Source organism: Lepisma saccharinum, chromosome 16, assembly GCF_977018435.1.
Source record: "Lepisma saccharinum chromosome 16, izLepSacc3.1, whole genome shotgun sequence".
In the NCBI taxonomy this organism is placed as follows: Eukaryota; Metazoa; Arthropoda; class Insecta; order Zygentoma; family Lepismatidae; genus Lepisma; species Lepisma saccharinum.
In genome coordinates, this window is record NC_139244.1 from 20430104 (window position 1) to 20442681 (window position 12578).

Consider the following 12578-nt stretch of genomic DNA (forward strand, 5'->3'; position numbering starts at 1 on the left):
CTTAATTTAGTGCAATATTCTGGTATCATTTTGTTTATTTATTTATTATGTTGCGCACAACAGGCATTTTGACATTCATTTTGCCATTATTTTTATTAATAAAAATATATAATTCATATGCGATGGTTTTGTAAAGTAAATGTGAAATGAGCAATGGAAGCTGCGGTAGCTCAGTCGAGGTCCGAGAGACCCGGGTTTGATCCCCGGGCAGGGGAGGACAGGGATTATTTTCCACCTGTTCAAGTGGCTCTGGCACCCAACCAAAGTCATATAACGTGGGTAACTGGAGGAAACTCTGGGGGGTAAAGACAGCCAGGGGTGTGGTGCTGATCACATCATCTCCAACTTCGGCTGTGATTAAGGAAATGTGGGACCATAACCCAACACACCCTATACACCTTCATGGCATGGTGCAAAGCACAGGGAAGCACTTTACTTTTTTATACTGTGTCAGTAGAATAAGGGTTATTGGTTCCAGTAAATTTTATATCAGTTCACTTTCTGAAAACAATAACAAAACTAATCCACGAATAAAATATATCTGTGCATATAATTAAGGACTAATGTTACAAGTTTTTGTGGGAGTTGAACACTTTTCAATCTGTATTATAGTGCATAAAATGGAATTTCAAGCCCATAGTATGCAGAACAAATATATTTTTACACTTTTGGCATACAGAAGTTTACAAACAGACACAATATCAATTAATCTGTAATACACAATAAACATATTATCATAAACAGGCAGGAGCATATTCAAGTCTTTCAGACATACTTCAATGTGATTCATTAATCAGTTAGGTGATTTTTCCCTTAAATTTTAATTTTTTCAAATTCCCCGAGCTTTCCAGGTGTGTGGGAACCTGTGTTATTTCTTCTCAATGGTATGTCACAATAATGTCCAGCATCACAAATGGAAATAAAAGCAGGCAATATAAAGTTATCCACAGAAACTGGCAAGCAATACCAACAAACTTTAATGTGCAGAAGTCACGGTGAATATTTTTCTTAGCAACGTGTTGGTCATTTAGGTTTCATTAAAATGGAAAACAGTATCATATGTCAGCATCCATGCAACATGCTCAAGGTTGCCACCCATTTATTTATTCCATTGGAAAATGCACTAAGAGCAATAGTCAGTGTAGCTACCTCTTTAGTCTTAAACAGAGCTTGAAAAATCACCAGCCAGCACCAGCTCTGAAAATCAGGCGCTAGGAAATAAATCAATGGCTAATCAAAATACAAACACATCATGTACATGTAAACATTTTGAGCTTTATTTTCTTGTAGTTTACAGTTATTACAAGCATAAGAAAACAGTTTTTTCGATGTGACATTTCAGGAGAACACATGCTTCCTTCATCAGACATTTATTTATATTTTGACTAAAGATATAGTCTGATGAAGGGAGCATGTGTTCTCCTGAAACGTCACATCGAAAAACTGTTTTCTTATGCTTGTAATTCTTTCTTGAAGGTCTAGATATATTTTTCTCCTGTACTGTATTATCAGATCTAACTTATGAATTAACTTACATATGATCCTATGTCTTGCATGGCGTACTTGATAAATATCGATGTCTGTTCTTGGAAAATCATTCTCGTCCACAAGTGTGTCATGCATTCCAACACCATTCTGTAAAGAATGCAAAGTATTTTCAGTAAATATTTTCAATAGTGCAATATATAATCCTCATAACTGTACTCAAGCGCACGTAACACTAAACCAATATTACTCAAGGACATATCCATATTTGTGACCATCAAAGATAGTTTTTCACTGATGTCATACAATTTCCTACTTGAATACATTCTACGAAGGATTATTTGGTAAGTAAAGAATGTTTCGCTACATACCTTCACCTACGTTTCCATAATAGTCATTGAGGCACATGTTGTACCTCAACACCTGTTTAACTATTACCTCCTTGAACAATGTGGCTGGCTGGAGATTCAACCAGTCCATAACTGCATCCTGAAGATCCTCATCGTCTGCAAGCATTTACCAAGGTGCTTCTTTACCTTTGTAATAAGGCATATCCAAAGGTGTCAGGTCTGGGAAATAGGAAGGATGATCAAATGTGTCCCAGTGCATTTCATCATGCAGCAAGGTCTCTGTCTGCCTGGTGGTATGTGGGTGTGCATTGTCATGGATCAGAAAATTCCACATGAGAGCATGCCTTGGCTGTGGTTCTGAATAGCCTGATGAAGATATCGAAGAGTAGCACATGGACTATTGATGATTGTATTGCAGAACATGAAGTCAATGAGTAGGATCTTTGATGGTCTCAAAAAACACAGGCCATCAGTTTTTGGGATCATGTAGTTTGTTTGAATTTGCATGGCGACTGAGCATGGTGTTACTCCAGTGACTTGTTTCCTGCCAGGGGTATTGTGTGAAATGTAGGTTTCATTGCCTGTAACAATTTGGTCAATGAATGTCCTGCCATCCTGTTTGTAACACTCCAAGAACGCTAATGCAGCAACCAATCCCATAGCTGTCAGTGAGCATTCATGAAACCCACCATGCACACAGTTTGCAGTACTGCAGATGTTTAATAACAATTTTGTACACAGCTGTACACAACACTTACAGACATTCATTGTGCAACATCACTAATCACGAAGCATCAATGTTTTTGAAAGATGCAGTCTACCTCTTGTTTTAGTGTTTAGTGCATCCGTGATGACCGAGGGTCACCCTGATTGCTCCATATCAAGAACATCTGTTTGTCCATTCTGAAAACATTATGCACCGCTTCCTGACACTTGCTGCACCCATACCACCTTCGCCGTACAATGCAACAAATCTCTGATGAATGTCAATAGGTATAAAAACTGATCATGCGAAGCACTTTACAGTTGGCAGGATATGCAATCAGCATATTCATTATTACAGCTTGTTACACTTACCACATGAATAGGTTGGTGGCACCAACTGCACCAGGCAACTATCTACACAGTGAACGATTGATTGGCTGCAAGGAAACAGCTGTGGAGGCTTTATGTGCAAACATTCTTTACTTTCTGAATGGCCTATGCACATATTCCCCTGAATACTGAATTTATTCGAGTTTATTCAAGTAGTAAATTTTAGAATTGAGAAACTATCCCAGACAGTTGCAAGACTAGCCTGGATATACTCTTAACATTACTTATGAGAGACAAATTATAATGTTGGATAAGTTTGAATGAATGGTAATTCTATAAATTGCTGGTTGAAAGTTGTTTTTTTTCCATCATTTTTTTGGGCACAGTTGATATGTGTTAGGGATGGCCAAACGGATCCGGATCCAAAAGTTCCGGATGTGGATCTGGATCCGAGAGTTTCGTATCTCAATCCCATTATAATATTACCACACCTTAAAAGGTACTATGCTCAAGTAAGCTACTTTTTAAATCATAATTTCTCTGGTATACTTAATGAAGTTTTCAATGTGGCTAATTAGTTTTTCCAGCTTCAAACCTACTTTCACAATCATTTCAGTGTTCTAAAACACTTCCATAAAACTTGCAAAAAATCATTAAACATTCAGCAGAACTGTTATTGAAAACTTATTTAATATGTGCTCATAGACATGTATAGAATTCAATTTGGTAAAGGTTCAGATTGTTTTATGACTTTTTCAAATTCTCCTAGCAGAAAGACTAATTATCGTAGAATTTTGGCAATCATTGTCACACAAAATTTGAACATTCCTCAAAGTAATAAGCACTGTTTGGATATCGAAAAAATTATTTATATTGGAAATAGAAAATTAAAAATTACCTTACACAAGCATGTGTGCTCCCCATGGACAAGGCACTCTCCATTGATAGAAGCGACAGAAAATATCTTAGACCAGTGGAAATGAATGTAGAATACAAACCTTTTTGCCGTGATCAGTAGTAGAAAGCATTTAGGGATGTTATTTTAATGTTAAGAGAACTAAACCTGATGTGCCTAACCTAACCACAAAAGCATTTAGGGTTATTATTAAAATTATATGGGAACTAAACCTGGCACGCGTAACCTATTCCCTGGCCGGCATAGCAACCGGTGTTCATTCACAGTGCAGAACGGTTATTTTGACAAAATACTGTTTCCCTACTGGCTGCTTTGGAGAGGGGGATTTTTAACGTTGTCGCTTCTTACCCCAAGCACTAGGCCTAACTGGTTTGACCAAGAGTTCTTTAATAGGGAAACGTGGCAACAGAGGGTCACTGCCATAAAAGCAGTTCCTGCTCCAGATATAAGAGCAGTGGAGGAATAACTAGCAAAGCATGTATTGGGAAGTGAAAAACCAGTGTCAAGAAATATGCAGTAAGTAATCGCTAAAACAACGCAGTATGTGATAACAGATGTAAATCGAAATCGAACCATGTAAAAATTGCATAATGAAATTGCATGATGAAATTGCTATAAAACAAAAGGAACTTGGGCCATCAATTTCAGCAGAATACAAGTACAGCTCACAGTTCAGGAGATGATCCCTGCCAGAAGCGAAGTGACGCAGCGGCAGGCGACTCCACTATTAGGGTTGGGGGAGTGCACCCTGGGTCAGAAACAAGTACTGTGGTCTCGCTGTAAGTTGTAAGGCTTGATTTACATCTACGCTCAAATCACGTTCCATGCACGATCAGGGGGTATCCACATTAGTGATCAAGGTTTGATCATCATTAAACTGGTGTTGATTTCTTGACAGAGTACACAGATTTTTTTTTATATATAAAGAACCTGCCGATTGCACTAACTACAATGTTTAAGAGATTGTCAATGACTAATTGGCTGTTACAGCACTGGCGTTCGAAGCAAATGACAAAGAAGGAAAAGAATTGCGAAAGCAGAGAACGTTTATTTGCACTTACAATGTGCAAAACTACAAATGTCAGGAATGGTAAACACTACTTTGTCGGTCTAGGTTTGGTATGCAAAATTTTTGGGCTCATTGTTTCACATTGACATTGTTGATCATTTCTTTTATTCGAACAATTTCGACCCAACATATGACAAATATACTTCAGGTTGTAAAGCTAGTGACTGTTATGCACATTGTGTGAAAAGTTTTCTCTCTCAACTTAAAACAAAAGTAGGGAATAACTTTGGGTAACTGTCTGATATCGCCCGAACGGATTTCTTCAAATTTACAGGAGAAACTACTTACTGAAATCAGTTTCTGTATCATTGTCGAGGTTCTTCGAGGTATTTTCTTTCGTGGAAACTAAAAACTTCACCATAGAATGCTGCAGAACAATAAATAATCAGTTTTTACGTAAGGAACTTGCATCTTCTGTAACATTAGGCCGTTGTTTCCATTATGTACGTGCAGATGGCAGGAGCATCGAAAGTCACGCGGTCTCGGCAGTGTTTCCAAACGTGCCTTTTTTTTACGAGAATTTATTTTACTTTTTTTTTTTAACTATGCTTACCTAACCTAACCTTGCCGGAAAGGGTCCGTGGGGCTATCGTGAATGGTTTTCGGGGCTATCCGTCAATGGTTCGTGGGGCTATCGTGGATGGTTTTTGAGGCTATCGTGAATGGTTTTTGGGGCTATCCGTCAATGGTTTATGATGACATAATAAACACGAAAGTAGGTATTTTTCGGTTAAGAAGGTTGAAACACTGCATACCCACTCCAAATTGACAAAACACAAGCACGACTGCAGGCCATATTGTTTGTTACCCAAGCATAACAAGGAAGACAAATAATGACTTGTAATACGAAAAGTTGACACTATTTTATGGAAAAAGCATAACTTCACCTTAAAGAATCTTCCGCAATGCAGAATATGTAAGTATCAATGCTAAAATTAAGGAAATAAACGAGTGAGAGGTGTTCGGGTCTTATCAGACGAGTACCTAACTTTGTAAACGAAGAACATTGTTAATCTTGATTTGGTGCTATATAACAAGAACGATATTTTCCCATGGCTGATGGTAGACTCTCCTTTGCAGACACACACATAAATAAATGGCAAGTTGGCTATCTGCGAAAATATGATCCTCAATAAGTAACCCCCGGTCAGTGTTTCCAACTACACCGGTTTTCCAAAAACATGACAATTTTAACTATGTTTACCTAACCTAACCTTGCCGTGAATGGTTCGTGTGGCTATTTATGAATGGTTCGTGGAACCATCAGAAATGTTCCGCTATGCATAACAGGCAAGTACAAATGTAAATAATTAGGAAATAAACGAGTGAAATGTGTTTTCACTATACCATACTGTTACCATTTATTCTATCCGTCATTTATCATTTTCGGTAACATTATCGTATGGTCATTTTCAAGTGACTTTACATCTTGAGTAACTTTAGGTCTAATGACAACAACTGCATTCATACTGTTAAGGTTGACCCAATGAATTAAGTAAAATGTCACAACACAAAACATCCAGATGACAGATTACCAATTTAGTATTGATGTCATAAATACTTTTGCTTTTATTGAAAATGTGCTGTATGATACTTACAGTTTCCAAAATCCTAGACATTTGCCCAATTTCATTTTCAATCTTATCCTTTTGCTCCATCAGTTTCAAAACAGTTTCACGTGTTACATTGGCATTAACATCATTATCACCATAATCATCCATGACGACCTTTCAAACTATGCTGCCCAAATACTCTACTTGTGTTACAATTTGTTGTTCTTTCCGTTATAACGAGGAATATTTACTTCTGGCTATTATCATTCGCGAGTCAGCAGAATTAGCAAATTTGTATATCTTCATTTACATATTCAGTCTGTCATAAATGCTAGCCAACTGAGTGAGTATAGCAAAGTCAGATGAAATAACAGTGTTCCAATATGTTATGTTTTAAAAACACATACGCAAACTGAAGATGTGAAGAAATACTAGAGTAGAATCACAAGCGTAATGTTCACCATTCATTCGTATGTTTCTAATTGTCTTAAAAATTCATTACATTAATTCATTTTAAAAAGTTTAGCAAGTTTACTCAATTTGCTGTGTTCAGTTGCGTGATACCACGGTGATACTTTAAAAATTGTCATGGTGCAACACTGTCAACCAGAATTCTGCATCAGTTATCGTGAGTAAGTTCACTTCTCACCTGGATTACGTCATCCAGAGTAACAAATGAAGTTCCCAAGCGCGCATGTGCCTTCAGCAGTGTAATGCTACAGCGCCTAGTTATTCAAGGCGCTGTAGTAATGCGTAGAGACCGGATTCTAGGGAAAATTTTTCTTCTAAAGAGGACAAAAAAAGGGAAAATTATTGCCAAAAAAAAAGGACTATAGTTTCTTGCACTCCACTAAAAATAATATTTTAAATCAAAAGCGCAATATATACCATTCATATATAAAAAGGGATGCATTAGATTTCGTATATGAATGGTAAATAATATTTGTAGTGGAGTGCTTTTTTTGGCCGCGTCCGATTCGGCAGCAGATGTCACCTAGAGCACCGTTCCATCCGGGGACTCAGCCAACCTCCGTTGTCCGAATTCGCGGCACACGTGGAGTCGGAGGGAAGAGCAGAGAGGCGCGACAGATGCACGCTTGAACTCGCTGTGAGGCTGCGCTTGGCAGCCATATTCTAACTTTCACTTTGTACAGACAACATTTACTGATTACAGGATATAAAACTGTTATACTTTAACATTTTATCGATAATACTGAATGTAGAAAAATTGTAAACGATGAAATAGCGTGTTACATTTTTAATATGATTAGTAAATAGGTGGAAATCATTGTCATGTTTGTTTGGCGTCTGCCTTCTGCTTCCGTGCAATGCGCCTGCGCCCCAGAGCGCAGTGGTGAAGTTCGGGCTGACACCTGACGGGAAAAGTGACAACCGTACTACAAGGGGACATGTAGATTCGGACGACTTGGACGTGACTTCGACGGCACGCGAGAGCAACGGGAGGGAACGGGACGGAGCGCTTGCCAATCCGGACACGGCCTTTGAATGTAAAGTACAGTGGGATCCATGAGTATTAGCGTGCAAATTGTCCATCACCATGTTCGTACATATTATTTGACCTAATTAGAGCTTCAAGAATTAAAAGAACACTAAAAACAAGCTGTTGACAACTTCTGCACCAGCATACATAAAATCCATCGCTTAAAAACACATAGGAGTAAGAGGAAAATTAATGAAAATAGTCATGGACAATTTGCCGAGCAATACTAGTGGATCCCACTGCAAATACCAGCGTTTTTATTTTTTTATTGGTAGTGTCTGCTGCCACGTTATTTTTCTGCTGGAACCTCAAAAAAGATGTGCATGGCAGCAGACTCGGTCTTTGCCTTATCGTGATTTCATCATGCTATGTATGCAATTACGTCTGTAACACATACATGAAGTTGTGGCGATTACTTTCACAAAAATGTTTTAAGATTATGTCCCTTAGCATTCTTCTAATAATAACCTAAATGCTCTCGTAGTTAGGTTAGGTTCTGTTAGCATTAAAATAATATCGCTAAATGCTTTCTAAAGAAAAGGTTCTAAATTACCTGTACATTCATTTACACTAATCATAAACTTGCATTTCTCTCGTCTTAATCTGTTCTTAAGATTTGTAACATCCTCTTAGCAGACGAATTACGTGACGGCCTTTTTTATTTTATTTTGCGTAGCATGTTTATTTTTCAAAGTGTACGTAATGCACGATATTGTAAGCAAATAGGACAATGTTTTCAGCCCTACTAGCTCGTACTTTTACATAGGTTTCATAGATTAAGCTCAATATTTACTTGCAGCTTATCATTCATGTCGGCTCGACATGGCAAATCGATTAATGGAAACTCTTGGATTTTTTCTCTCTCACGCACAAGTGAATTTTTTCTTGACTGGCAAGCTTTCCATACTCTTCATGAATCTTTTATTTTATACTGATTAAGAAACGAAAGGCTTCTGTGGAAATCATGCAACGTTAACTCGAGCTTCTAGACTTGGAGCATTATATTCATATATGGTCGTAGGTCCTTGCATAATGATGCTAGACTAACGATCGCGTCAACGAAGGTTCCGGGTTCGATTCCCTTCCTGATCATGGGTGCTCCCTTGTGTGACTTTTCGTCAGTTTCATCTAATCATTCATCTTGGTCGTCACGATTATCACAGAGGGGCAGAAAAGCGAAGTAAAATAAGAAAAAAATACAAAATAAATTGCCTTACAATGAATAAAATATAAGAGAACATATCATATACAGCAATATATTGCTTTTAATTAGAGTATAAATAGCAATTTCGAATTTTTAACATAATTCCCGTTTACATGGATATTGTTGAAACAATTCTCCATTTTGTTTTTGTTGCTCGTTTTCATGGAAACGGATAGCTACTACATCCGGCGAATTTTCTGCACGAAACATCAACATTATGTGCACAAATATACCTTTGCTGAAACAGAAACCTTGAATCAGCGAAGGCATATTTGTACACTAGAAAATTAATAATTACAAATATTAGCGTTTAAGAAGAGTGATTATGTTTCTTATTGCAATTAAGTAAGTAGATAATAAAATCAGTTTATTTAAACACGTGTCATCTTTCATTATTTTATTTTATTTATTTATTGATAAAGCTCAACAGGCCGAGACCAATTATCGTCAAGAAATAAGTAAATATTATTACTATAATGGTGAGACTGTTACATTATATGTGACAAGTTAATTGAAAATAAAATTCAACTTCGCGAAACTAACAATGCTCGAAAAATAATTATTTCAAATACAAACATGACACAGACTTATTTGGAATAAATTCAAGTGGAAAATATAGTTTCCTTTGCTTCTTCAATAGAGCGAGTGGATTTAAGTAAACATTCGTGAAAGTAACATAACGACTAGGACATTGGGCGCACATTAAGCAAACTTGACGTTTATTGATTGATTGAGTCGGTGTTTTAAGTCCACTTTATCCACCCTGTAGCATGATTGATGCGGGAGTGCGATACGGTTCACTCAAATGACGATGAGCACACCGTAGCAAGTGGCAGCAGCCGAATATATTTTCATTAATTATGTTTTATAGAAAAAGAAAAAAAAGGAAATCACCACGTTGGTTTCATGTTGCAGTGCCAGAGCTTTTTGACTTCCTCATTTTTTCACTCCACATAGCAGCCAACAGGTGTTCCATTTTTTTTTGCACTCATCCACCGAGCTTTGAGTTTGTTGTCCAACTTCCTCCCACGCATCTTGTTTACGAATTTTGTTGTAGTACTCTGGATGTTTATGGTCCCCACAGGATTCCATATTTCTTATATATATATCAATACATGCAATGGTATTTTCCTTATCCCAGTCCATAATAAATATAATAACGAAAATAAATTGACAATGGGACGTACTGTCATTCACAGAGCTCACTACAACGAGGCAACAGAACGCGTGCATGCCCGTCCACACTGACCCTCCACCGCGTATCGTATCCTTCCTTTGATGTGACGGGGAAAAACCGCCAAATGAGCGATCGGGTCCGTTGCGTATCTTTATTCACATTTTGAAACGAAGCGGGGATACGAAACGCTGGTTTGCAACAAGTGGATACCGGACTTTAGATATGATTGTTCATATCTCTCCTGGCCAACGAAATATATCGATAACCATCGATGATACATCATGCAATTGTTGAATTCCCGTTAATTGTATAGCATTCAACAACTTCAAAAGCAGACAAATTAGTGCTGCTGAGAAACCCCATTGTACGTATTATAATACTCTCTCTCTCTCACACACACACACACACACACACACACGTATATATATAATAATCCTTTGCGCAACAGCCCTGAAGGGCCTTGGCTTACCTACCGACTGCCGGTCTCCCTACCACGCTTTCCTTCTAAGCGTGGAGATCTGCAATCAGTATTGGAATAGTCGGGGGGTCAGCCCGACGTATCCCCAGCCGTTATAGTAGGTTTCCGGCACTCATTTGAAGCTCCACAATTCCCTCACGATGGTGGGTTTGCCACCGGCCCTATACGTAGGCCGAATAAATTCCGACCAGAGCCGGATTCGAACCTACGCCGTCCCGCAGCGAACGATCTCAAGACCAGTGAACGCCTTAACGCGCTCGGCTACGGAGGAGTCAATGTTGTACAAGATGGTCAGATTACAAGGCGACGAGATGAAGGGAAAATTTTCAGCAACTGCTTTCTTTCGATGCATCGGAATATGTCAGTGGCGAAGTGAGACATTTTTACGTAGTCATCGCAAGACTTGTCAGAAGTCAGGGTCGATCTTTCCAACCTGGAAGTTGGGGGGGGGCCATATTTCTCCTCAGTAAACGCCAAAAATATTCCAAGCTTACGATAGCTAACGCCCTCTCCCTTCTACCCTGAAGTTGAGAGTGACGTTAGCTCTCGAAAGCTTGGAATCTTCTCCACAACTCACCTGGTCGATTACCCGAGAGAATCTTTCCATCAAAGGAGAGTATGTCTTCAGTAAAAATATTGTTTGAAAGCATTGCAAAAAATTCACAAATCCATACGCTGTGCACACCTGCCCGGTCCATTTCAGTTGTCATTAAATATTAGAAAAAAAAGTCAATTATTGGCTCCCTGTACTGTTGAACTGTGTTAACTAAGCGTGATTTGGGTTGTGAAAAGGATAGGATGGCTTTCTTTAAACGTTCTTATGTGGCAAAGTGGATAAGAATACATGGTATTTCAATCATTCCCAGGGAGAGCAATGGGTAACTAATAATGCCCTCGGGTACTCGTCCTGGATCCAGGGCCCTGGGAGAGCAATGGGTAACTATGAATGCCCTCGGGTACTCGTCCTGGATCCAGGGCCCTGGGAGAGCAATGGGTAACTATGAATGCCCTCGGGTACTCGTCCTGGATCCAGGGCCCTGGGAGAGCAATGGGTAACTAATAATGCCCTCGGGTACTCGTCCTGGATGCAGGGCCCTGGGAGAGCAATGGGTAACTAATAATGCCCTCGGGTACTCGTCCTGGATGCAGGGCCCTGGGAGAGCAATGGGTAACTAATAATGCCCTCGGGTACTCGTCCTGTATCCATGGCCCTGGAAGAGCAATGGGTAACTAATAATGGTCTCGGGTACTCGTCCTGGATCCAGGGCCGGCGCTAGTTATTTTGCCGCCCTGGACGGTGGCGGCAGATGCTGCTCTCTTTCGAATCCCCTCCTCCCTCCCCGTCATTACACAGCAACGGGAAATTGAAAATCAATATATTCCCAAGTAAAACATCAAAATATAAAATAAATAATGAGACTTGTTACGCCATTTCGATACTATTAAGCCGGACCCTGTGGTTAGCACATGGCGCTGCGACGCTAGGGGTCCCGGGTTCGAATCCCGCTCGGGCTTGGTTGTTTGTAAATGTCCATTCATAAATTTCATCATTTCATCCCTCATTCCCATTTTCGCAAATTAGCCAAGAGGCACAAAACTCGAAGTAAAATAAACTAAATCAATGAATCGATACTATTAAGCACAAAATGATATCTCGGTCGACCACAGTTAAACTTTAAAAAAATGTGACACTAATTTTATATTATTATTATATTTTATGAAAACTCTCAAGTTCTCTCTCTCTCTCTCTCTTAAACGTATCTTAAATGTAACAAGTATTAGGAAAGAAATGTTAACCGTTGTAGGTATG

At 38.8% G+C, this 12578-nt stretch overlaps 1 protein-coding gene across 2 annotated transcripts in view; it reads right to left on the reverse strand.

Moving 5' to 3' along the window:
- LOC146000322 (26S proteasome non-ATPase regulatory subunit 9) overlaps positions 1-6802 on the reverse strand; it is a 38725-nt gene extending 31923 nt beyond the window's left edge. The window contains exons 1-2 of one of the 2 annotated variants that reach the window (XM_083137834.1): positions 6454-6802; positions 1536-1635 (exon numbers count right to left, since the gene is read on the reverse strand). In XM_083137834.1, coding sequence (XP_082993960.1) covers positions 1536-1635; positions 6454-6576 — 223 coding nt within the window. In that variant the 5' untranslated portion in view covers positions 6577-6802. The remainder of the gene's footprint in view (positions 1-1535; positions 1636-6453) is intronic. The other variant, XM_083137836.1, reaches the window with a different exon arrangement.
- Positions 6803-12578: the final 5776 nt, after the last annotated feature.